This window comes from Scatophagus argus, chromosome 7 (assembly GCF_020382885.2).
Source record: "Scatophagus argus isolate fScaArg1 chromosome 7, fScaArg1.pri, whole genome shotgun sequence".
NCBI classification, from domain to species: Eukaryota; Metazoa; Chordata; class Actinopteri; family Scatophagidae; genus Scatophagus; species Scatophagus argus.
The window spans coordinates 22,060,235-22,088,167 of record NC_058499.1 but is presented as its reverse complement, the minus strand read 5'-3'; the positions used below and the strand labels follow the sequence as shown (position 1 = coordinate 22,088,167).

The 27,933-nt window shown below is 39.1% G+C and overlaps 1 protein-coding gene across 3 annotated transcripts in view; it reads left to right on the top strand.

The window, feature by feature from the left end:
• spon1b (spondin 1b) overlaps positions 1-27,933 on the top strand; it is an 82,493-nt gene that overhangs the window by 18,284 nt on the left and 36,276 nt on the right. For all 3 annotated transcript variants that reach the window (XM_046393848.1, XM_046393847.1, XM_046393849.1), the window contains 3 exons: positions 8,908-8,981; positions 9,937-10,059; positions 10,751-10,899. In XM_046393848.1, the coding sequence (XP_046249804.1) occupies positions 8,908-8,981; positions 9,937-10,059; positions 10,751-10,899 (346 nt within the window). The remainder of the gene's footprint in view (positions 1-8,907; positions 8,982-9,936; positions 10,060-10,750; positions 10,900-27,933) is intronic.

Sequence of the window (27,933 nt, the reverse complement as noted above, 5' to 3'; positions counted from 1 at the left end):
GCCAACCCTTAATTGAGTTTCTATGACTGTTTCTTTGTGTTTGACTCAGTTTTGTGTAGGTTTAGATGATCTGAGGGGCCTTTTGTTCTGTTGACAACCTTTTTGACTGTAACTAACTGTTGTGATGTCATTTCATGCATCATTCATGTATAATCTTTCAAAGACTATTAATCAAATAACAGAAAATTTAAGATAACAATTTTCTCTTTGATAGTAATGGCATTGGATTGTTTATTCACAAAACAAGCAGTTTTATTATCATTATAACTTGACTTAGAGAATTTTGGTGGGCATTATTCCATAATTTTCAGTGATTTTATGGGCCAAACAATTAAATAATAAAATAATATGATAATGATAATATGTTAATCCATAACAAAAATAACTGTTAGTTACAGTTCTATTTACGGCAGTGCTACTCCTTCCAAGTAAAACTCCATTTTAAGCGATATGCAAGGTGAACACCTGAAAGAAGTCAGCTGTTAAAACACGCTCATCAGTTTGTTGGCAAGCAAAACATGTCAGCAGCTTTCAAATAGCACTCCCTATATGTGCTATCTTTGTTTGCCTCAGCCATTACTGGCACTGAAACTAATAAACACTTCAACATACAATGTGCAACTTTCTCCTTCAGGCAGGAAGTGTACTGTCAGGCCTGCTCTCCTCCTCCTCAGTTGGTCAGGTTTCCGCCCCAACTCTTGTCATTCATCCTGCTGAGCTGTCTGACTTGAAACAACATGTAGCCTGAGGTGAGGGGGAACCAGCAACTGCAAAGCCTCCACAGGCGCTGAAAAGGTCCACGCTTGTGTTGACTATGTTTTAACTTTTCAGCCACATATTTAGCTTCGCTGTGTTTATTTTTGATACCGCTTTCCTCAGTTGTAGATGTTCTTCTTACCAAAGTTTTGGCCGAGGTAAACAGACAAACAGGACTTCTGGCATGAACACACATTCTGTGGGCTATTTACTTGTTGTTATACAAGTGATAATACAAAATAGTGCATATTGATTGACCTTTATCTGAGTTTTATTGAGCTTTTACCATAGCAACTTACTTCTCTACTACCTTTCAAGTTAAATTCCTTATTGAATCCAAGTTTTTGCTTTCAGTAATTACAAGTATGAGAATTTAAAAGTAACTTTATCTCAAAGATTTAATTAATGGAAACTATTTTGACAAGAGCAGTGACAGTTAATCACAACAGTAAAGTTGTGCCAACAGATGGTAAAAAGGGGAACTGATTACTTTCTTTGGCTTTGGGAGTAAGACTGACACCTTTCATGGTACGTGCAGACATTTGACCCATTGTTACTGATTAGTGCAACTTTAAGAGATATTACATCTTCCATCACTGCCAAACGACCATCTTTGTGAAGCAAAATTCCTGGACGTTTTCAAAGTTTCAAAAGAAAATGACTCACACTCAGCACATGGATCTGCGAATGAACTTCCAACCTCAGGTTTGACAACCTCTGTAGATGAAAACGGTGGGCACTAGAAAGTTTTGTTTACATCTGGGACCATATCGTAAAAACTGCTTCATTACTTTTCTGTTTCATGGGGAAATCTTTTCAGATTGCTTGAATAATGGTGAGACACCCACACAATTTCCCTGCTTTCTCCATCTTCAAAGCCTCATCCAGTTTCAACTGCTGCATCTTATGAGGGGGATTTTCTGCAGGAAAGTTTTTATATTCTGCCTTGTTTTGACATTTTATCTTTTGCAAACGCGACATGTCTCTATATGCAAGCTCCTCGGGGTGCAGTAGGGTGTGTACTTACATGTCAGATTGTGTGTGTGTGTGTGTGTGTGTACAGAGAGAGAGAGATTATGTGTTTGTGTGTTTGTGCCTTCCACCCCAGGTCACCAAGGTCCTTCTGGTAGTTCTGATGAGCTCAGCCCAAATCTGTTTTTTAATCTCCAGAAACTCCTGAAAAGTCTTTCAGTGTCTGGAAACATTTCCACTCGGAGCAAAAAGAGAGAGACAGGCAGACAGAGAGGGATGAGAGAAAAGTGTGAATGAGTAGAAAGCAGGCTAGGTAGACTGTTTTCCAATCTAAGTGTTGCTATACTGTTGATCACTTCTCATCTCCTTATCAAGTTTATACTTACATTTCTTCTCTCGCTCTTCCCCTGTCCTCCGGCCGTCTGTTCATCACACTTTCACCTCTCATCGACCTTCTGCTTGATCCTCCCATCAGTATTCGACTGCAGTTATTTGAGGGCCACCAATCGTCTGCTCATTCAGTGACAACACAAGTCGACGACTCTGTGAAACTGCTTGACAGCAGGATCTGAACTCTTCTGTCTTGACGCAGTCTCAGACAGAGACAAGCCTTTGTATTGATCACAGGACTAGATTATTTCAAGTATACTCAGCTGTCAGAAAACACTACTAGCAGATATCTTCTGCTACTTAACGTCAGTTTTTGTATTCAAGCTATGAATTGACTCTTTCTGTATTGCTTCTTTTTTTTGGAAGCCATTTTGGTTCAGCAATTTCCCTCTTTCACACTAAATAGCAGCCACTCGCAGCAGTAAAGTTGCTGCTTTTCACGTGTTTTTGGTCATTGGCTGCTGTCTTTCACATTATTTTGATGATTATGTCTTTCATGTCTTATTTTCTGTACCACTTTGGCAGTGTTGTTCAGTGATTCAGACCTTTCCACTTTGGCAGATATGTCTGATGAGATTTATTTACAAAAATATTTTAATTATTATTGATCATTATTATTGTTGTTGTTCATTTATCATATTCAGTTAACATTTTGAAAACTATGTTCTATTCTACAAGAATATTTTTCCTATGACTGGGAAATTTTTGCTGAGAAGATGCATATTGTTGGCAGATTGTATCAGTATGCACGTTTTCAAACAAAAATTCAGTGTGAGCTACTTACTTGGTAAAATGACATGGGCATGGATAGGTTTGATAAAAAGGATACTCTGTATATTGTAGGCAGACCTCTGTTGTGTTGCATTTATTCTTTGCAAGCTATTTTGTGCTTATTTATAGACTGGACACAGCCTATGTATAACTCTACTGTCCATGCTGCAGCTGTTGGTAACAATGTTGAAGGGTTAAGGTCAATATTAACTCTAGACTGGGGCTCCTTGACATGAAAAATGAAATGTCCCAATTTCATTTTCTGCTTTTTGTTTCAGAATGGGAAATAAATTGACGGGGTGGAAACAGGATGATGATTCAATTTGATTGAAATTTTTTCTTTTTAAATTAATGTTTTTTTCTCTGATGTTGATCATTGCAGTTAGGAACACTTACCATGGAGTGAAAACACTATTGTATGAACAGTACCGCAGCTGTGTGTTTCAGAGCTTTTCTCTGTAAGGCTTCCCACATGAATCCAAATAGAATGCTAAAATTCAGTGGGGAGTGCCCTCCAAACCTTCAGGGTACGCAGAAGAGAAGTGAGCAGACATGTTGCTGAGATGTGAATTATATACTGTATAATGCATGAGGCATGAGATATCAATGGAAGTATTATCAATAAAATACCTAAATAGAGTTAGGCAGGGAAGTACAGCGAATGAGGATGGAAACAGGTGGAAAAATATAGATTTGAAAATGTTAATATTCTTTGTGTACAATATTGGCACATGTCGCTTGAACACATTTTCTCCTTTGTAATAGCCTAAAGGGCACTGTTGTTTAATTTTTCCATATTTTAAAGTGCCAGGCTTATGGGTTTCTGCATTACATTTTGCTGCATATCAAGAAGTGTCAGAGACGAGTATCTACAGCAACTCCACTGGTGGGCTATTTGACAGGACAGTCAGAAAGAGAGGATGTCTCGAGAGAGGTACTGCACTGCGTGCTCCCACCCAATGTAAGAGCCCAGATCTAAAGAGAGAAGCCTGGTGCTGAATCCCACAATCGGAGGGGAAATGGCAAAGGAAAAAGCCGTGATCAAATCTCACTGTTTGAGGCGATGTCAGGGTGAAAAGCTGCAGACTAGATGCTGCTCTCTGTAATCGAGTCTAAGTGTTTAGCTCTGTCTTTTCTGACTGACAGAACCCTTTTGAACTAACATAGTTAACGTGTAGTCTCAGCAGTATCCTACCGACAAATACAGGGTGTGGTAAAGGACACAATAAGGGACACAAAATGAGTATTTATTTAAGTCCAAGAAAGGGAAAGGTGAAGCTGGCCTATGTATGAATATACTGAAGGTATCATACAAATACAGCACCTTTCTCGGTTACTTAAAGGTGCAATGATCAACATTTTAATATTAACAATAGATCAGATGACCAAGTGTAATGTGAAAGGGGTCACTCACAGTAGCAAACCCACAGAGAGTTATAGTCCAACTTGGCAGTTCCCCTCAGCTATACAGGCTTGTTATCTTTCAGCTCACTGTTTTGACTTTACAGCCTACAACTGTACTGTTTTGGTGTAGTCAAGCAGCAGCAGACATGTTATGTTATGAAGTCCTAAAAAGACACTAAACATTACCTGCCCAGCAACAAACAAGTGACAAAAAACATTAGAGACTAGCTTGTAAACATGGCAGATGCTTCTCTCTCTCAGGAGTTGGTGGCGACCAAAATAGAGCCAAAAGGTTCAAAGGATTGCCAGGAGCACAACTATACTGTGAATGAGCAATTGCTTTCTGGCACATCCATCATAACAAGGTGATAATATTTCACTGTGTTGTTTGTCATGGGTTTGACTGCCTCAGTGTGGCCGCAAAAAAGAAAGACTGTATCACATCACATGTACAGTACATCAGAAGGCATTCATATTGCATTATAATTATAGGTGCATTCATAATGATTCATAACTATGCTCATAAACACACATAATGCTTGATACAACAATATAGAAGTGACCCATGGTGAATTATAGTGATATAATATAGAGTTATGGCTTTGGTTATAGCGAGGTGAAAAAGATAACATGGAAAATGTCCTGGAATTCAACAGTATTTGCAGAATATCAAGATAAAACAGACACTTTTTCACCATTGTTGCTGCATAGCTTTACTTTTCACTTGTAGACGACTGGAAAAGATGTATTATCTATGTCATCTATGAACTCCGTAGGACAAGAAGGAAATGCAGTAACATTATTAGAGCTTGATTCCTCCATCACATGTCTCTATTACTGTCTGCACTCCCGGAGGTGCAGTGGCCTGTAATTGACAAATTATCAAAATAAAGACATGTAAACTCTCACACTGATGCAGCTTGAACAGAGTAGCAGGGATATCTTAAAGAAAATTGGGCAGTAGGTGTAACTGTAGGTATGAATCAATTTCACAGTGAAAAGATGTGAAAACCTTCTCTTAAATGACCACATTTATTGTTGGATTTATTGATGAATTTGTTTGATAAATATACCAGTGAACATTAGCCTCATTGGAACTATTACAGAATTTACTTAAAAGCCATCAAGGTTAGCTCAATAATAGTCGAAATATTTCACTTTTGTTTTTCAATTTCATGCCCAGGCAGTCAACCCATGTTGTAGGGTATATTGCACCATTCAGTCTGTGTAAGATTTATAGGAGCAATATAACCGATAACTCCTACTTAATGTCGCCGGTCCCTCCTCTGTCTGCAGTCAGTGTTGTTCAGCTCACTTTCATATCCCACTTTTATGTCTCTCTGCTGTATAAGGCAGAGACAGTTTGAAGACTTTGCTGCTGTGACAAAAAGACTGCTTTTAGTGAAACGTTATATAATTGTTACATATTTTCCTTTATAAGAAACAGTTATGTATTATATAGTGCAGTTTCTTATGACATTTTCTGATACATATTTAAGGCATTCTGACTGTGACACTTTATTTTTCTTAGTCGTTAATGTGAACTTTGCTGCAATTGTCTGATGTCCACAAACTTTGTAACTTTGAAAATGATACATGGATGATATGTGATATGTTTTATTTATATTTTTTACATTTCATGGCCCGAAGCAACATCTTTTCAGGTTGTCCGTCCCATAACCCACCCATCCATCCATCCAGCCTATCCCAGCTAACTACGGGCGAGAGGCGGGGTCCACCCTGGACTGGTCGCCAGTCAATCGCAGGGCTGACACACAAAGACAGACAACCACACAATCTCACACTCACACATAGGGGCAATTTAGAGTAGCAAGTTAACCTAATGTGCATGTTTTTGGTATTGTGGGAGGAAGCCGGAGTACCCGGAGAAAACCCACGCAGGCACAGGGAGAACATGCAAACTCCACATAGAAGGGCCCAGACCGGGATTCGAACCTGGAACCCTCTTGCTGTGAGGCGACAGTGCTAACCACTGCACTGCCATCCCGTCCCATAACAGTGAAAACGATATTTAAGAAACGCCTGGAGGGAACTTCTTCAAATTTGACACAAATGTAAACTTGGGCTCAAGGATGAACTGATAAGATTTTGGTGGTCAAAGATCACTATGATCTCACAAAACATATTTTTAGTCATAACTCAAGAATTCATGCACTTGCTGTGACAAAATTTCACACAAATGTCTAATAGGATAAAATGATGGCATCTCTTTTATCCACGTCAAAGGTCAACATCACTGTGACACCATAAGTGTTTTCTGTCCATTATTCAACAGCATAACTCAGGCACAGAAGGACAGCTTGTGATTGCTGATAGTGTTGATCTTCTGTGCTGCTGGGTTGAACATGTGTTTGAAGCTTCCACGTTTTAGAATGTTGTTTATGTTTGATGTATTTGAAGCATTTTAGTCCACCACAAGCCCATTGGTTTTTAGGTGACTGATGAAAGTGATGAAGCTCTCTGTCAGTCACTTCATATATTATATGAGTCCGTACAGACATGAATTTGAAGTGCAACATGACCGGTGCATGGAGGCAGACAACCAAGAGGCGGTAAATCTAGTTTTGAATTGGCATCTCTTAGGTGGTGTATTTTAAACTAGGGAAGAGTCACAGCACTTTTACCGGTCTTACAGCTCCCCCACCCCACCCCTCACATCAGCATCTGCTTAGATTGGCAACTGGTTGTTACAACATTTTTATTCACATTTTCTCTTTGAATTCATTCCTGTCTGTCAGTGATTTGCCTGATTAGCATTTGTTGTTCGTGTGTCATATGCACGTACATTAATAAATATATACACTTAAACAGGTAGCATATGCATTTAACTCAAATCAAACTAGGTACAATACTAGCCACAATCAGCAGGACTGCAGCATGCTCAGTGCAGTAGTCCTCAAAACTAAGAAAACAACCAGCTATAATATCATGAAGTTATGTTAGAGTGTAAATCGGAAGACAGCTATCTTTGGTATGGTGTGCCAGAGTAATTGGAAACAGCAAGGTACTTTAAAAGCAATAAACTGTTAAATCACCTGCACACAAAGCAACCACCTTACAAGAGAAAGGTTTGAGTGGTCTTCCAGAACAGAGCAGAAACCTTCAAAAGACAATGGAATTAGTTGCTGTGTTGTTTTTTCCCTTGCTGTTGGTTTGTTCAGAAATTTTCAGTACTTAGGACAACGACCCCAAACATACGGCCAGTGTCATTAAGAACTATCTTCAGCGTAAAAAAGAACAGGAAGTCCTGGAAATGATAGTATGACCCCCACAGAGCCTTGATCCCAACATCATCGAGTCTGTCTGGGATTGCCTGAAGAGACAGAAGGATTTGAGGAAGTCTGCATCCACAGAAGATCTGTGGTTAGTTCTCCAAGATGTTTGGAACAACTTCCAAGTCAAGTTCCTTCAAGAACTGTGTGCAAGTGTACCAATAAGAATTGATGCTGGTTTGAAGTCAAAGGGTGGTCACACCAAATATTGATTTGATTTTAGATTTTTTGTGATTTTTTTTTTTTTTTTCTTTTTGTTAATTGATGAAAATAAACTATTAACACTCTCATTTTTGGAAGCATTCTTAGTTTACAGCATTTTTTCACACTTGCCTAAAACTTTTGCACAGTACTGTTTTACAGAAATGTGAACCAAGATGAGGGACATGTGATGTGATTTCCTGGTTCTATAAATTCGAGTAATAAATATTTCTAGGGTGCATGAGTTTTGGTCCCCTGGGTGCATTTTTTTCAATTATGTTGTCTTGCAAAAAACAAAAACATTTAAGAACCTTAAGTAAAACTACATATTAGATTTGATAATATGGTATAAGAAGAACTATTATAATATTTAGATTTGTATGAGTCATGCCAAGGGCTAACAATCGCATCCTCTTCTAGTTCATCCAACAATTTATGACTTCACAGCCGTGAAAGGAAGTATTTTATCTTAGAGTGATGTAGGTGAAAACTTGCAGAACTATTCAAAGGGAATCTAAAAGTGGGAGTGTGTCTAACTCCTTTGTGATCTAATGTAAAACTACTGCAAAATGTTGAAGTGTTGCAAGGCCACCAGACCTTATTGTTCCTCTGACAATTTTTTTTACCGACTTTGTCATCCCAGAATTTCCATAGGAGCTTTTTACAGCTCTTTCTGTGCAATATGAGAAATGCATTTCATTTTTACTGAAGATGAGTGTGAAGGGTATCGCTAAAACAACCTCTTTTCATTGGGACTCTTTCATTTTTAGCCAATATTAGTTCATAAGTTAAAATCTGTTCGCAGCACAAAGATCTATATTTCTACTTCTGACTGTAATTCCAGTTCTCTCTTCTTCGTGTCCGTGGCTATGATTGCTCTGTTACATTTGAAACTGCAGCAGTATTTCTGTGAAAAGATGTGTACTTGGGGAAGCCATTACCTTCCCCTCTCACCACAGATTACATGGATCAGATATTGAATAAGAAGAAAAAACACTATAGTATTATCCATCAAATGCCCTTTTTGCTACCCCTTTACTATCTCCCTTTTTCTCTCATTATATCTCCACTTTTTTTGCTTCCTTTCCCATTCTCACTACCCATCTCTCTGTCTCTCCAGGGCCAGTATTGTCCAGAAGAGAATCATTTATTTCCAGGATGAAGGCTCTCTCACCATTCGACTGTGTGAGAAAGGTAATGACAGCTGCCCATCATCTCCTCCTCTCCCTCCTTGGCTGCTTATCGTTTCATCCTTGACCGCTCATCATGATGCCATTATCCCTTGCTCTAGCTGTCGTTTTTTTCACCCATTTTTGACTCAGAACAGCTCCCTGACATTCGAACTGTGGTTAAAAAAAATATGAAGCCAACAAAGGCGGTCGGGGAAACTGTGAGGACAACGAATCACAGCTCTTTTGGAAGTGTCTGTGGAATTTAAATATTCCTTTGAATTTTGCCACTGAGCAGCGCTGCAACTCTTTTATGTTACCTGTTCACTGCAGAGAGAAATGCCACACCACATTTGAAAAGCTGTCCAGTCCCAAATAAACACTAAAGTCTTATGAGACAGTGAGGTGACAGGACTCTCTGAGCTCCAATGCACACATTTATTGTACTTTAAGAACCAGAGCCTGTACAAATGGTTTTTAAAATTTAATCTCAGGGGAATTTTACTTTCATAAAATCTTCCTCTCCTCACCAAAATCTAATTGTGCACTCTGTTATGCAAGCCAATCAAGCCACCCTTTATTCAGTTTGCTTACTTATCCTGCTATAACTTAGGTGTTGTGTGAGAGTTTCTTCCGAATAATTTGGGGACTCATAAATATTCAGGAACTCTCCTTGACCTGTCTTTGCAAAACATTACTCAAGGTCAATTATTTGAATATTTATGAATCTGCATCAAGGCTAATGTGTCATTTAAATACCAGTTCATTGCAGCAGTGTGATTGCGTGACATCCTCACTGATTTCAGATTGTTAATGTATGCAGGTGCATTTGTGTCAGTGTTCTCACACAGACTGCTCTCCATTTGCCCATGAACTATGTGTTCTATAATTTGTTATGTTTGAGCATCTCATAGACCTGTAAATCTTTACATACAAGTGTGTGTTTGTATTATGTGTTGTCATGTTCCCACACCCCACAGAGCGTGTGCCTGGTGAAGCCACTGAGGCTCCTGCCATGGAGTGCTGTGCCTGTGGAACGGCCAAATACAGGCTTACCTTCTATGGGAACTGGTCAGAGAAAGTACATCCTAAAGACTACCCAAGTGAGTTCAGACTATGTGTAAACTATGCACTAATGCATGTACACTACACATGTACACTGTGCACGCTCACCATCTAGAACAGAATGCACTGTAGATCTGCATATGTGTTGGGACTGGGTATCTGTACTTGATAACTAGAAGGTATCGACTGAAGTAATCTGGTATCAAGTAATACTGACACTCCAGTCAAATGATACCTGTGTTTGATTCTTTTGTACCTAGAACTAGAAAAAAATTACTATTTGTATGATCTTGCTTGCAGTCAGTACATCAGAGAACACTGTAAAAGAAGAACACAACCCCTCTAAAACCACAACTTATATAATAATAATAAATGATATAGAGCCTTTTACAAAGTCACTGTTACTGTCACTCACTACTGATTGATAGTAGCAATAAATGGGCATGAAAATCAATGTATGAATGAATAAAGTGAAACAAGATGTCACTGTCTGAAAATCCGGCTAATATCATCATTGTCATAGGCTTCAGTGTATTACCTAATCTATCTGTTACAGAACAGAAAAACCTTAATAGCCAAAGAAAAATGCATCTGTAAAATACAGTTTAGTGATAAAAAGAAGTGATAAATGGCATCAGGGAGCTACAGTTAGTCAGCTAATATTAACTTGCTTCTTTACTCTACCACTCAAATCTAAATTTCTTTGTCTCTACATCTCCTGTCTCCAAGGACGAGCCAACCACTGGTCAGCTCTGATTGGCGCGTCTCACTCCAGAGGGTATGTGCTGTGGGAATATGGAGGCTATGCCAGCGAGGGCGTCCGTCAGGTTGCTGAGTTTGGCTCCCCCATCAAGATGGAAGAAGAGATTCGACGGAAGGTAGAAACAACACTGGAGGGAGAGTCCTCTGTCCCCTCCATTTTGATGTAACAGAACTATTTTCATGTCTTTCCATATGTGTTCTTACCATATGTGTTCTTACATTTTGGACTAAAATCAAGTGCCAGTGGCAAAAAACACAGACAAAATCACGTAACACGTAAAATCCTAGAGTAATAATCAAGCTCTGACTGCAACCTTCAGTGTATACAGAATGTAGATATAGTATTTTCATTATGTATTTTTGTGCCCCTGTTATTTGTCAGGGGGCTATTAGAGCATACTGAGAGGTTAATAACAGGTTGCGGCAATACGAATCAGTAATTTTGCTCTGTCAAAATGGTAGCATATAAATGTTCAAGTGCAGTGAAATTCTTAGTTCAACATAGGGCAAAACGTTTACAAAGCAACATAGGGTGTCGTCATACTCTCACCCTCTAAAATCAAATGCATGTTGACTGTGTATGGTGCTGCAACCTACTTGAAATCGGATTTCGATAGGAAACATTTTGAGCAAACTATGCCTTTAGGGAATCAGATATTTTTGAAAGACATCCACTGGATAGCACCCTGAGAGGACAGGCTGTTGCCTCAGCTTCTGAAATGTGTGTGTGTGTGTGTGTAGAAAAATTTAAACATAGCACAGACGTTGAAGATTGTGTGACAGGACACAGCTGGAATGGTTGCTCGAGCGTGCTTGTGTGTATGTGTATCGTGTAGATGAGTCAAATGCTTGCATGTCTTTTCAAATCCATGTGGGATTGGGTAATGTATAAACATATAGCGTAGTATGCAAGTAGTGACTTGGGAGTGAATTTCATCAGTCAGTGATTTTAATCTGTTCTCCTCGCCATCTTTATGGCGCCGTGAATTGTCAATCCATGGTCTACACTATGTGTCATGCGAAGCGAATAATGTTTCTAATATTATTATAAACATATTTAACCATTACTATAAGCCCATGTGTTATCATCATGAATCCAGTCTCAGTTTTGAAAATGCCAAATTTGAGACTGGATATTGGCTTACTATTTATATATTTTGATATTAGATTACTTATAATGATTGCCGTCTCACAATATACAGTACATTACTATCACAGTTGTTGCTTTTGTTGCTTGATGTTTCTGGATATTGAGCACTTGTGCAGTAAGTAAGTTTTGTACAAGTGTATGTGGTGCTGCTGGGAAGTAGCAAGATCCTATTTCTGGCCTCATGAGTAATACGTTACATTGGATCTGGGTGTAGACTCATGTACTCACCAATACCCAATCCAGCATTTAGGCTGTTTCGGAGGCATTTCTGATACTAGTACTGTATCAGAACAACCCGAACCATTATAGAAGATTTTATACATATGGACCAACTCAAATCTGTATGTTACATATATTGTATGTCCTGTGTGCTGGTTTGACCGATGTCCTCAGCATGTGTCTGTCTGGGTGCATCTTTTTTCTGCTACACTCTCTCCTTCTGGGCACTGAAAGGTGTGCCCTGGCCATTTGCGTGGGAACAATAGTGTGTTGTTAGTGGGCTGTCAGTTTAGTGTGTGCCTGTCAGTTTAGGTTTGGGTTGTTGTGTAGAGACATTAGAGGCTGACGGACAGCCCTAACTCCTCTCTTGGCTGGCTCTCTCTGTCTCTGGGGCTAATAAGTACCCTGACACAATGGAAACTTCAGCCTATTTTATAGTGGAATGAGATGGCTTGATTGTGTACTGTAGACAGGAATGTTAGCGGTCGAGCTGTGGAGTGAAACAGCTCGATTGTACATTGGACACTGGAATGTCAGCTATTGAGCTGTTGGATTTTGTAACAAGGATTCTTAAAATTTTTTTAAACCATGAATCAATAAGGTTTTGTGTCCTGTGCTATGTCCCATACACATGACAAATATAGATCCCACAATGTGTTTAGTGTCTCTTCTATTAACTGGAGAACTCTTCTTTACAACTGGCAACATAGTAACATAGTATATTATTGCAGGTAAAACACACACACACACATATATATATATATATATACATGTATATATATATATATATATATATATATATATACATATATATATATATATATGTAGTGGTGTGTGTCTTCTTCCTCAAGCTCAGGTCCTCTACCAGAGGTCTGGGAGTTTCAGGGTTCTGTGGAGTGCTTTAGTTGTTTCTAGGCCTACAGTCTTCTGGACAGAGACCAGCGATGTTGTACGTGGAATCTGTTGGAGCCACTCATCCAGTTTGGTACCCCAGTTACCACTGGCAACCCTGTTGCTTTTACTGTCACATCTTTTCTAGGTCTCTTTTCAGCCCTTGGTATTTTTCAAGCTTCTCATGTTCCTTCTTCTTGATGTTGCTTTTGCTTGGCATTGCTACATCTGTCACGACTGCCTTGTTCTGTTGTTTGTTGACCACCACAATGTCCGGCTGGTATGCCATCAGCATTTTGTCAGTCTGGATCTGGAAGTCCCACAGGAACTTAACGTGGTCATTCTCAACCAGGGCGGCATCTTCCATTTTTTCCAGCTCATACTCCCACAGAGGTTCCTGAATACTATGCCACCCACTGGGTAATGATGTTCCATGCACGCTGGTGCTGTCTGCATCTTACACACTGCTGTTATGTGCTGAATAATCTATAATAATCTCTGGGGCATCTTTGCACAGCCTGTGCCTGGAGTCCTGTCTGGTGTGGTAGACCCCAGCCTCTATTCATCTTCTATGGATTGCCTGTTCTTGTGCCGCCATGATTAGTGCCTCTGTGCTGTCCTTCAGTCCAGCCTTTTCCAGCCATTGGTAGAATTTATTGATATCAGCCCCTTCTTCTATCTGTTGGTAGTACATGTCATGCAAGGGTTTGTCCCACCATGATAATTGGTCTTCCTTCCCATCATCATCATCATTTCCAGATTTCTGCTGCCTGAGGTTTTCACTTACCAATTCATATCTGGGGGGCATCTTTCTGATGTATTCCTGGATTTTTGTTGTTTGTTTTTGTGTGTGACTGGCTCTGAGAAGCTTGAGAAGCTGCTATTGGTGACAGTGTTTTACAACATACCATTACAATTGTTGTGCAAATTCATGAATGTATGCCACAGGAAACCAGACCACCGGCAAAAGATGAGGTAACATAGTATAAATTCTAAAAGCTCCTATTGTTTTGTCTTATAAGAATATTGACTCTATGTTAAATACTTCAGCTGAGGTATAATCATAAATAACACATACATGAAAACAAACTACTAATGTTTACTTCACTGTATGACTGATAAGTGATATATTTTATCAAATTCATTTCAGTGTTTCTGTGTGTCCTCTTGTACGAGCACATACTTCTTGTGCATAAAACAGTTTTCTTTGGTTGCTGAAAGATATATTGAAGGTTTTAGACACAAGCAAACTTAGACACACACACATACTCACAACTATTCAATTCTCTGGGGCATCTAGGTTCAGACTGGGAGAATATCGAAATGGCTGCTGTAAAGGTGGGAAGCCGACATGGGTCAGTAATCCCTGTCTTAGCTGAGAATCCCAACCATCCAGGGGAGCAATCAGCTGTGGTGATGTGTGGACAAAGCCTTAAGACCAACTTCTCCATCCCAGCGCCAACCTGCGCTCCCCTAACTAACACAGCCCTAAGCCCAAAACAAGACAGGCAGACCGGCAGGCAGACAGGCAGTGAAGAGAGCGGCCTGAGAGCTCTCACTGTGATGATGTGAGTACAAGACAGAACAGCTCCATCCAAGCAGTGCTTCTTCAGACTTACCAGTGCTGCAGCACACGGCACGAGGATGTCATATTGTTCAGAAAGTCATGACGCAGTGTTTAATAACCAATCAGAAGTTACACACGGGTTTTTTTTCTGTAAGCAAATATTTAGACACAGAATAGATATTGACTCTACAGTTGTTAGCTCCCTCTAAGTAGAGTAAACCCAGCAAGGGCCACAGTCAAAGTTGAGGTGTTGCATTTCTTTGCCAAATCGTGACCTAAATCTATCGTCCCCTGCTTGTTTGTTTAAGTTGAACTTGGCCATCATGCCATCCATCAAATTCTTCTTGGTAAGCATGTGAACACAAAGGCCCACTGGACAGGGCCTGACATGCACGAGCTTGTGGAAAATATGTATGATAAAGCTGGTTTTGAAAGGCTTCAGGCACATACAGCACAAGAGCTGAGAATCACAGCTTGTACTGCTTTCTGAAAATAGATCGCTCAAAATACAGGTGCCTTTGACTTAGCAGCATTCAGCAACAGGTTTAAACGTGCCAGTATTTTAAAGTGTTTTGTCAGGGTTAGTGCTGTCAGAACACATCCTTTGGAGACAAACATAACATTGCAGACTGCACGTGGTTGAGCTAGTTGAAAATGATTCATTTCAACTTGGTTTCAACTCACTTGTACACAAGTAGGTGTGTGTGTGAGATATTTGATCATGAACATGATTGGTAGCCCCAAATTTTGTCCAATCTTCACTGACAAACTTGTCACCCAACACTCAGGCTAAGCATTATATGGAGCTACTGTTAAAATCACTGGAGCTGCAAAAGGTTTATACAACTTTGTTCATATGTGCAGTAGTAGTCCATAAGAACTGTAAACAGGCTTTGACATGTAAAATTGATGGAGTTTCTCCCTGGAAAAAGGCAGACTACCTGAACATGACTTGTACAGTCTAAGTAATAAAATCTTGCATTTACTTAATCTATTTCTATCAACAGTACAGTTCCACAAAACAGTATGCAAGTAACTCCAACTATATGTTTTATGTAAATCAAACCATAATGTGCTAATTAAATGCTATATCAAAGAATTATGTTAAATTAAATTAAGTTAACTTTATCTTGAATTTCCTGACAAGTGGTAGAATTAACTTAATATGATTAACTTAATTTTACTTATCATGCACAAGTTGTATTGATGTTCTAAGTATATTTAACTGCACCGAAGGAAAATATTGAGATTTCATATCTATAATAAGCTACAACATGTTGTGGTGTTACACAGTTTAACAAGAAAGCAGCTCAGAGAAATTCTTCCTAAGTGCCATCAGCTATTCAGTCAGTTATTAAAGAGGAGTTACTGTGAACTTATCTTCACCCGAGGTTACAAGAAAATGCCTTCTTCTACACAAAGCAACTGCAACTTTCTACAAAAACCTGCAGAACTAATGCAAAGAACTGCAACATCAGTGACTGCGTATGATTAGCGTAAGTGGTAACTTAGAACACAGTTTACTTAAGTCCACAAATTGAAACACACACTGTAGAGCCTGCTGGGAAAACCTCTCCAACACACTACAATACATACAAATTAAATAACTAAAAATCTTTTCACCTGATTATCCACTATCCACTTTTACATGTACCTATGGTAGGTATAGTATATATCTCCTTATTTTGACTGTCCTGGCACTCTATACAGCAATTCTAAATATAAGTAAATTGGTGTAACTTGTAATTGTCTCTTTGTCACAAAAAATTCTGTTTGCAGGAGGATGAGTGAGTGTGTTGCCATCAAATATGGCTCACCTCAAATAGCTCTTAACTGATCTGTTTGAAAGACTTCATGATGTATTATTTTTTAACACCAAATGCCAACTTGTACATTTTTGCAATGTGTACAGTAGACACAATTCTTCCAGTCTTGGTCACACCAAGGAGAGTTGCCTGAGGTCATTTTGAATGAAGCTGCTAATGTTAGTATGTGAAGAACAGAGGGTTAAGACAGATTTGGGTCCCTTTGTCCTTAGGAACTAAAGCATTTTAATGTCACCACTCTCTTACGCAAGAAACAAAATTACAACTGCACATCTAATTATTGATTGCTTGCAAATGTCACATGTAGCCGAAAGTGTGAAATGATCACACGAGTGGAGGTTGTAAAATCTCAAGAGCTGCTGGCCAAGAAGTAAATCCTCAACCCTTAATGCCACAGCGCACTGACAAAGGACAAAAAAAAATCTGTAGCCACCTAATTATTACTCCCTGTGAAATGCCACATGCTCTCAGCCAGGTGTGATCACACCACGGTCAGACAGCAAAATGTCAAGAGCTGCTGGCCAATGAGCCCTTTGTATCAACTTTAAAGGGGAGAAGTGTCATCACAGGCCCAGTCAATTAGATTATTATGAACTTAATGAAATTCTCTCCCTCCATAGTGATTGCTGCATTCAAAATTTCAAGGTCTACCAGAGCAGACTCGCTCCATAGTGCACTTTTGCTCACCTCTAAAAGGATTTGTCAATTGGGTTCCTCTTGCTTCTGCAGGCATCACTCAGCAGGTGCTTCAGGGCACCGCCTGTCACGGCTACAGCTGTTGTGAAAAGCCATTTGACGTGCGAGTCCTTTGTGCGGAAGCTTAACATGTTTTTAAAAATTGCCTCAACTTTTAGCACAGTAGGGAGCAGTCAATAGCTCGCCTTTTCCTTTTACAAGAGGGAGACAAAGGAGGGAGGATAAAGACAGGTGGACACTCAGCCGCACATTTTTCCTCCAAAGGTTGCCCTTAGCCATAGGCCTGGCCATTCATCGCCCCCCGGGTTTGTATCTATCAGACCTCTCTGGGGAAAGCTGCAGCTGATATTTCCTCTGTACAAAGTGACACTTGTTTCCATTACAAAGTCTTCGTTTGACTGTTGAAAATGTAAAATGTGTCGCAGTGACCTTCTCTGTGCCTGGAGGTATCGGCATCAATTTCTGCTTTTCATATGTGGCTGCTTTCTCACATGACTGTCTTCTCCGCAAATGTTCTGAAACTCACTTTGCGCTTAGTTGTGCAGCTTTATGAATAAAACTGCAATGAAAAGTCATTTTGTTCATTAGTCCAGTTGTTGTCAAGGTGGAGTCCGTGAGGGGGCTCTAGGATTCTGTTCTGATATGGGATTCATAAAGGGTTTGAAAACTCACAGTTCTGGTTGAAATTCAGATGGAGGACCCTGGAACAAAATAATAAATCGTAGTTCGTGGTCTAATTTCTATAAGTTTGGGAAGTTGGGAACCACTGAAAATCACTTGCCAACTATTTTGAGAATCAGTTGATTGATTCTTTGAATTATTTTTCAAGAGAAAATGTACAACATTTGCTGGTTGCAGCTTCTTAAATATGAAGATTTACTGCTTTTCTTTGTCATTTATGACAGAAGAAGGAATTTGAATTTGAATTTGAAGACATTGTGATGAGAATTTTTTCATAATTTCCTGACTAAACTCTGAATCCATTAAGAGTCAGAATCATTGCAGATTACTTGTTAATGGAAATATTTGTTACAGTATTTTCAGCCCTGCGAGTCCTTACTTCAGGTTATGAGTTCTTTATGTCTTCTTTCTTTCCCTCCCTCCTATCTTTCAAATTTGTCTCAACTCTTTTGGTGTTTTACTTGTTCTTCCCCCATATGTCATTTCTGTCGTTTGCTTCTTTTTCTCTCTCTTTCATTCCTCTCTCCTGCCTCCTTCCATACATTTATCTCAGCTTTACTTAGTCTGTAACTCGAAATACTTTTTTCTTCCAAGGACTGGTATCATTAGCTAATATCATGGGTGACTTTTGTCCTTCATTCCTCTTTCCACCCTTTCAGCTATCTTTCTTTGCCTGCATGCTTCTTTCCTGTCCTCATTTGTTCCACTCCACCCCCTTAATTCCGTTCCTTTTCTTTGATCAGTCTTTGCTTCTTCTTCCATCACTGCGTCCTCTCCAAACTCCTCGCTCACTAACAGATAGACACTGCTTCACGAACGCTCAAAACGTATTTTTTTGTTCAGGCTGGTATGAACATATGAGTTTTTCCTTTCCTCTTGACTGTATCATTTTTCTGGCTTTCCTGTTCCCTCACTCCTTCTTTCTCTTTCCTCTCAGTGTTTTAATTATTTTTTCTGTTTTGAAAGACCTTATTTCTGTCAGATTGTCAAAGCAGGGTGGAGGGCGAGATGAAGGGATGGGAGAAGAGGCGCAAGAGAACTATCCGTCACTTTCATCTTTCTACTCAAAACACTTCACAGGAAATTGCTGCAGACATGCCACAGACAGACAGAATGGCGAACAGGCACACACACACGCAGACACGCACACACAAAACACTTTCAACATCTTTATTGCTTCTCCAAGAAGTCTGGATCGCACCACTGAATAGAGAAAGAAAACACAAGGCGCTCCGAGAGCGCTCCACAGTCGCCCTCCCATTTCTTTCTCATGGCTGACACCTGTCAGATTAAGGACGAAGGAAGTAATACTACGTGATTTACTCTCTCTCTTTCTGAGTGTATCTCTATGTGCATGTTCACGAACTGTCGCTGCTCTGTGAGATGTTTTGTCAAGCCGTCACAGCATCTGCACTCTACTGAGAGAAATGTTTTGTGGTGCTGCTCAAAATGCCTCAGCAGGGAAATTTTGGTAGTTAGCCAACATTGCTGTTAGACATGCAGTGAAGGGAAAGTGTAGTCAGCTATTTTTCTCCATGTCTCTCTGCATTTTACACTCTGAGTCCTTCCATTTTCTCCAGCTGTTCTAGAAATGTTTAATTTTTATTATTTTATTCTTTTTATTTATTTGACAGGAAGACATACAGAGATCCTTTTTTTAAACTTACTTTACACTCTTACAGGGGTTGTTATGGCACAAGGTTTTGTTTTAGTTTTGATATTTTGAAGGAAATGTATTAGTTTAAGACTCACCTTATTTTTGATTTCTGTTAGATTTAGTCAACAAAAACCAAAGACATTTTTGTATAACTCTTGTTAATTCATATTCACGTTAGTGAAGTTTTGGTAGTAAAGTGAAGTCATGGTGCATTTTTAATACATATGTCTTTGTATTTTGGTACAGTAGTCACTGGTTTTGAAGGTTAGCATACTTGCAGCTAAATAGTAGTTTATAGGATCTGTTAGATTGCACACACACACACACAAACACACACACACACACACTCACAGTATCAGTAATGGTTGTTGTTTCCAAATTTTGTGTTGTTTGAACAAAGTCAGTTTTGCTCACTTGACACAGTACTGGATGTGAATCTGTTCTCCACTGGTCATGATTAGATTCACTTTTTGAGACAAGCAGCTAAGAAGATAGTTACTTAAATGCAATGCTAGCACTACATTCACAGTCTTTGATAATGTCACATTAAAGTTACATTTTTACAAATAGAAGTTTTAGTGCTTTTTCCTCGCTGTTTTGTTGCTGCTTCTTCATTTTCAATGGGATTATGAGCTAATTCTAATTCTTAATTAATTCTAAGAACTCCTAACATTACGGACACATGCATAACAGTACTGAAATGATACATGCAGCCTCTCAGAACAGCAGGTCAAGCACCTTCTAAAAGACACATAATTTAGGGCAGAGGATACTATTCGATGAATCAAGACATTGTAGTTGTTCCATTTTTCACATATTTGTTTAATTTTTATTCTTTGAAAATAGAAAGAAATGAGAAATGATACAATTGTAATGTGTGTTGTCATTGATTTCTTATTTATAGGTTACTTTTTATTCAGGTGTTTATTAGAAAAAAGGTTACATTTACACATTTGCATGAACATTCCTAAGCAGAAAGATGGGGATGGATAATTATTTGTTTTAAGTATCCGTGTCACATCACACTGGCCCTTTGGGAAACAGTGGGTGATAGGCAGCTTGTCAGACCTTTATGAATAATGACGCACTGATGCCACCAGTGCTTCTTAATGGAAATGTGGGGTATCATATTATTTTCAGCGCGTGCTTGTTATTTATTATAGATCGACTCCCATCTTGAATATAGTTCGCTGGAGGTGTCATGATGAGTCCACACTGCTACTTTACTCGCACTTCTCCTTGCCTCTGGGCATTTTCTTTTTAATCAGATACACAACATATTCATTGTAAACCAAATGGAATATGTTGCCCTTTTAACCCCAATTCTCCTGCTCTACACAGAAAGCAATGCTTTGCTTATTTACGTACGTGGTTCACTCATTTTATTTTGCACATTTTATGCATTTCACACCCATGCATGTCTGTGCTACACTTCACTGGGCCTCGGGGTGATGTGACAGCATTTGTCAAGCTGGTCATACAGCAGTTTGTAATGAAGAGTGTTGTCAGCCACACTATATTTGGACTTAACTTCTCACCAAGAGCGAGAGGTGGGTGGAAAATGAGACACAGCTTAGCCCGACATTGGCTTTTTGTGTGTGTGTGTGTCTTTTCCTCTGTGTGTATCTGTGATTTGTGGACATGTGGGAGTAGTATTATGTAGCGGTATCTTGAGTTCTCACTATGAAAGAATGAGAGGTAGTTAAGTCAGGGAGCCGCTGACGACGATGGGACACACACACACAGATACACACATCACGCTCACAGAGGCCGTCCTGAGGGATTTTTGGAAAGCTTTTGGCGGCTGACAGACGGACAGCAACTCACAACTAACTCTAATTGGCTGAGAGTTCCAGGAGGGAGACAACTGGACGAATGAAGCGGAGGATGAAGACAGTGACAGCCGAGACACTTCCTTCCCAGTTTGAAAGATTATTTTGTTTCATCAGTGCCCTGCAACCTCAGCTTTCTAGTACCAATTAATGACTGTGTCTGTGATATGCTGAATTGTCTCCTGCACCTTCACTGACAAAAATCTCAAAATAATTTTAATTTAGAGGCTCACAACTGGACAAGGACTCCGTAGAAAGGGAAAGTGGATGGGAACAGAATGTGTGGCATAAACTGAGGTGAAAACACATTTGTGTAAGTGAAGAATGTTGAATGAGCTTTAGTGAAAATTGTCTCAAAGTATGATGAGTTTTGTTTTCCTCCTTTTTTTCAACATTAGCAGATATTTTGTGTTCAAACATTAATTTTAGTCCAATGTTTTGGCTACATTATTAGTCTTATTTTGGTTTGATTAGTAGTAGTCAGTACTCAGGATGTTTTCACACCTGTAGTTTGGTTCTTTTGTTTCGGACAAATGGAAAATTGCGTTTTAGTTCTGGACCTTTTTATGTTTTCACTGACTTAGAACAAACAAATTAAGCAGATTGAATGTGTATATTTATGTTCTTTGGTGTCACAAAGATCTTATAAAGAAATAACTGACTATAAGACTTATTTATATTATTAGACTGCATGGAAATCAACAGTATGTTATGAATAATAATAGCTAACAGATAGAGATAGGAAGTAAATGAGGCAACTTAAAGTAACGATTCAGGGCTGGCAGGATGGCTGGATATGAACTGACAAAATAGGATACAAGCATAACAGTGTGCATATGTGTCACCGTGATTACCAAATGCTTTGCGTAAATATGTATACACATGGCTTATACAGATGAATTCTAGATAGATTGCCTAACGAATGGATCAGCAAAAGGATTTATTAGCTGTTTAGCTTTTTAGACTAAAATCACATAACTGCTCCCATAAAATCTGGTCCATTTGCACCCAACAAATGAACTGCTTCAGGGTATGAATAGAAGAGAGCTGAGACCACCCTTTCATAGTGAACTTGGCCCCCTTATTTTGTCCTGCATCTGAATGTGATTGCTGTGTTCACATATGCAAAAAAGTAGCCAATCTGTGCTGATCTGACACTTCTTTCACCTTCAGTTACATCCTGTGAGCAGTCACTGACTGGACACCATCAACTTGATGAACAAATTATTCTGTAGTTAAGTCAATGACTGAGAAATCTGGCCTCCCAAAAGCTTATAATGGACTGGAGATTGCATGGAAATGGGAAACACTGAACACTTGCATTCGTCTGTAGTGGGGACCTTATTAGGAGTAACTAGCAACCTGGACAAATATTTGTAGGAAATAAAAGGCCACATATTTATTTCAGTGGACCCCTTCCTACAGTACTTTTTTCTGCAATGTCCCATTTAAAGATCTCTGAACTAAATTATAGAGCTGCACGATATATAGTTTCAGCACTAACATTGTGATGTAGCTCATGGCTACTGTCACAGATGATTTAACCTGAGCCCTAGAGGCACAAGTTTCTGCTACATGAGGCTGTTTCTCAGTATGTGTATTCTTGTTATCAGCAGCACCACATCCTCGGTGCTGGTTAAAAATTAAAAAGTTACTGTCATGGGCTTGTCTGTGCCCTAATGTAGGAGATGCTTAGCACATGCAAAACTTGCAATATTTTGATCTGTTTGTTGCTTCAGTTTGAGAGTTTGACTATCCTCAGCATTGTAGGCCTGTTGATCTTTGAACACACAGATCAAGAAAACAGTAGAACATAATCAGAAAAAGTAGCTCACATGTAATAAGTAAAATAAGTCTATTTGTAAATTTTATTAAGAAATGTGTTGTTTGACACCAGATCCCTCTTGAAATTTCTGTTATTACCTTCTTACCTGTAAACTTTCAGTAAACTGTCATTGCAATTGTGAAAAAAACACTCTTGAGTAACTAACAACCCAGTCAATGGACATTCTGAAACCCCTTTTAGAATCCTTTTTGCTGTTGGAGATTTATTGGGATTTCTTTCCATTTTAGAAAATACCACAGGAAGTTATTTTTAAAAGTGTGACAGTTATGATCACTAGATGAGTGGTAGATCAGAAAAACCATTTCCATATTCTGTACTGTTAAATATCTGAGATTAAAAATGAATGAAGGTACTCAGTTACTTGTTATTGAGTGACCTTTTAGACTGAGGATACAAATATGTCCACAATGATTAATTAGAAGCAAAAAAATATAACTGTTGTCTTTATGTAATTCTTCCTGTGAAATAGCAGCATGCTAAATCCAGCAAATGTGTAGATGCTTGACAGTGACGACCGTGGGATGCAAAGTTGTTGTTTTTTTTTTTTCTTAAATTTTACAAAGAGCTACTAGAGTTGGCCGCTGTTCTTCCATTGGTCCTTAAATAAATACTAGATCATCCCTGGCCTGGTGCCCCAAATAGTGCTGTTTGTTGCTGAAGACTTACTAAACTGCAGTTTTAAGAAAAAAAAAGTGAAATAAAAGAAATTATGAGATCAGGGTAGCTGACAAGGCAAACATCAAATTCAGTCTCTTCAACACCTTCTGAAATAATCATTGGCAAATGTAGTCGTAATCATGACTGCACTTTAATTATTGTTAGACTGCTGGTGAGTTCGGTGTGTGGTGAACTATTGTATTATCATGAAATTCAGTACAGATACTCTTTTTTTACGCATCCAGTGAAATATCTCCACTTCTTATGGATTGACTGGTACAACAAGGATAAATGCTAATGTCTTTTGTGACAGTTCCAGCAGTCAAGGGACCCCTTAACTTTTCATCTAGGTCAACATTTTAAATTTGAATGGTTTAAGTTTTGATTTAGAATGCAGATGTTAGCATTTAGCTCACAGCACCACTGTGCACAAGTACATCCCATGCTATTTGCCCAAACTTTCTGGTTCTGGTGTTGGTGTAGAAACTTCTGACCCCAGAGGAACAGACAAATTTCAAGAATTTCCCTCCAGGGATTAATAAAGGAATTCTGATTCTGATTCTGAAATCCAAACTTCAAAGGTCAAAAACAAACTGTGAGCAGCACTCTAGAGACAGCAGGACTCAGTGACGTGAGCTTTTTCACTTCTTCATCCGCTTTGGTATAAAGCAATACATATCAGCTATGTTGGGAGACATTAATGTGCAGTTTATGGACATTAACACCCAAGGGTTTGGGTACTGAAATGTAAACTTGTTAGTTATCAGTGTCCTCTCACTGCCATATGGAGCATCCAACATGCAGAATCCTGGCAACTACCTGAGACGAATATATTTATTTTTTAGATAGATTACTGTGTAATGCAAATAGAATTTTACAGCAGATTATTTTATCAGTGAACTAAGATGGTTTACAACTCAATTACATCCTAGTGTTAGACAGTATGACGACATCACTCACAGCACATTTCGCGCCTCTGTCTGTCTTTCATCTAATGTTGAAAGGCTTTAACGCATCACTTTGTAGTGGGACTTCATTCAATGCTCAGATGCACTGAGGGAATTTTGGTTTCACAAGTCACTGTTGTATCATTTCCTCTTTACTGTGGAGACGACTTCTGCCTTTAAATTGCCTTTTTTACCATAATTTGCCCCCATTTGAATTCTTTAATACCTTGCATAACACTTGAACTGTCAGTTGAATCATTTGTCGTTAAATATGGGTCATGATGTTCCTTTCTGAATATATGTGGTCTGACTGATCTTACAAAAGAATGTTGTTTCAAAGGCCACGATAAAAGTCTGTCTTTCAAAATAATGTGACTGCAAAGCTAAATGGATAAACCAGTGATACATAAGTGATGAATTACATTAATAGAACTGTGGTTGTAATAGCTCTTGTCCAGTCATAAATGTTTAATAAGGTATTTCAAAATGCACAGCACTGACAGAGAGTGGTGTCCGGAATGAATGGTTTTCACTTGAGGCTAAAGATCCCCTGTCAGCAAATCAATGGAAAAGATTGAGGCTGTAGTGAGACAGTTTGTTAGATGGCTGGCACCTCAGGGCTTGTCTCGTCTTTGGCATGTCTTACTTTGTTTTATTTTGTTTGGTCATTTTATTTCTCTGTCAGGGTTTTTGTCCTTTTTTGGAAGTAAAGGTGGTGAGGCAATTTTGCCTAAGCCTGACTGAAGAAGAAAAATTGAACAAAGACAGAGAAGTAGAGAAGTTACTCATGTGGTTTTGAAATGACTACAATCCCATCTGACACAACTGTAAAGTCGTGTCGACTGTGAGTCGCCTTCATCTGAAGGTCTGTTTAGACTGAATACAAATTTTTATCAGTGTTGGTATCCAATCATGTTCCTGGAAAATCTCATGCCAGGGTGCTGGAAAAAGAGGCTTCAGCCAATTGTTGGACCTCAGAGAGGTAGTGTGGATTTTGTCCTAGTTGTGTGTTGTAATGGTCCATTTATTTACAATACTGATCCTGGAAGTCTGCATATCAAGTCTACATGTGTTTTGTGGACTTGAATAAGGCTCATATCCATGTCACCGGGAGTATATTGTAAGATACCATGGGAATATAAGTTACTGGGGCCATTACTAAAAAACGTTCAGATGAACTACAACAACATGCAAGACTGTAACAACAAAAGGGATAATAAAACAAACTTGTTTCTACTTTAAGCAGAAGCATATTGTTGAGTACAAGGAGAGTTCAACAGCCATTGTGAGTTCAAATGTAAAACTATTTTTCTGTTTTTGTTATATAGTGAAGATTATCGCAGCAGTACCTTGAAATATTATGATATAGTTTTAGGGCCGTATCACCCATCCCTTCAAACAAAACTTTGAAGCCAAAGTCCTTTTTTTTCATAGAAGTGTACATTTAAATATTACAAATTCCATGAGAGCAGGGCACATGACAGAATAATACAACTGACAGCTCAAGGACAGCCACCAAATGAACACTGATAAGATTGTTTTGTGAAATACTATTTGTACAGCTTATCAAAATTCAGTGTAGTTTCAAAGTGAAGGTATGTAGTAATGACTGCATACCTTCACTCCCCGTTTGTTAGTCCAACACATCGTTCACTGTTTCTATCCCACAAGGAACACTATTGCACTTCTCCAGCTGCCGCTTTATATGTTTGCATCTGCAGAGTCTGTGTGTGTGTGTGTGTGCACGCATGCCTCCATCCTCTCCTAATTGGGAATTTGTATTCATTAAATGCCCTGGATGAACACTAAAATGCAAGTCCACACCTGTTGTTTGTGTCAGCGGCGCCTCTGTTGGAGGCAGGTCAGGATTAACAGCAGCCAGCCGTCCCCTCCCCTCTCTCATCAATAATCACAATCGTATCATGAATCCCCAATAATCTCCCAAGCTGCTGCCCTGGGGCAAGTCTTTCTTCCAGTTTCAGAATAATAAAAAGACTTTTTTAAGCTCTTACCCTGCATCCTGCCATAGATTTTCATCCTAATTATTCCTTTCCATTGTATTTCATTATAGAGGAGAAGAAAGATTAAGTTTTGATCAAAAGGAGTGTGTTTGGATGTGTGGGCTTTTGCATAAGTGAGACAGAGATGCTAAGATCAGCTCTCTTCTAGTTTGGTTAGTAACAGAAGTACACACATGATTGACACTAAATAAGGGGTGTACAGTAGCTTGTTAGCCTCACATGCCTACAAGGTAGAGATATGTTTCTGAGCTTTATAATGAGGCCGCTTCTTTCATGTGGACTGAAGCTTTAATCCTCAACACATCAGCAGCCTGACATGATAAAGAGAGCATTGTTTGTCTCCTACACGCTTTCTGTCTTTGGAACATTTCATTCTCTATACTTCCCTGTGAAATGAATCCATCTGCTGTTTTCCTCCTGACTTCTTCACTCCTTCATTCCCTCCTTTTAGCTGTTACTCTTTTTCTTGCTTCCATGATGTTTCCTTTCTCAGTATTTCCTCCCTCTGCTCCTTCCTTGCTTTGTTTACCCTTTCTTCTTGCTTCTCTCCCTGATCTCCCTTTTTCTAGCCAGCACTGGCAGATAATATCATGGTTATTTCAACTTTCTCTCCTTATTATTTACTTGGGTTGGAGATAAACTCCAAATAAAGGTCATGAACAGCATCGTATTGCTTCAATTGCTGCTGAGGGTGTGTGGGCCGTACAGCAGAACCTGTCAAAATGTTCTGACAGCCATGTTCGTTACCCTTACGCACACTCACCTACAGCTGATTTGCTTTCTTTTCACAGCTGTTTTAGTGTAAATGTGTTTATTGCTCTGAAGAAGTCTGCAAGTTCTGTCTAGTTGACTAGTAAACAAGACCAATGGCCAAATTTACTGAGGCTTTTTCTACCTACCTATCTGATGTGACATTCTGACTGACACTGAGAGGAAACGCGTAAACAGAAATTGATGATGCTGGATTTACAAAGATCATGCGATTTTCAACAGAAATATGGTACGGATGGGAAAGAAGTCACAGGTATGGTTTAGGTGGGAAATAAAGGCTGATTCTTATCTTAAGAAAAATGGTTTCCACCTCCGCCCTCCCCAATCTGAGCTGCTGGACCTGCTGCTTCATCCTGATTTCTCTCTCTCTCTCTCTCCCTCTCTCTCTC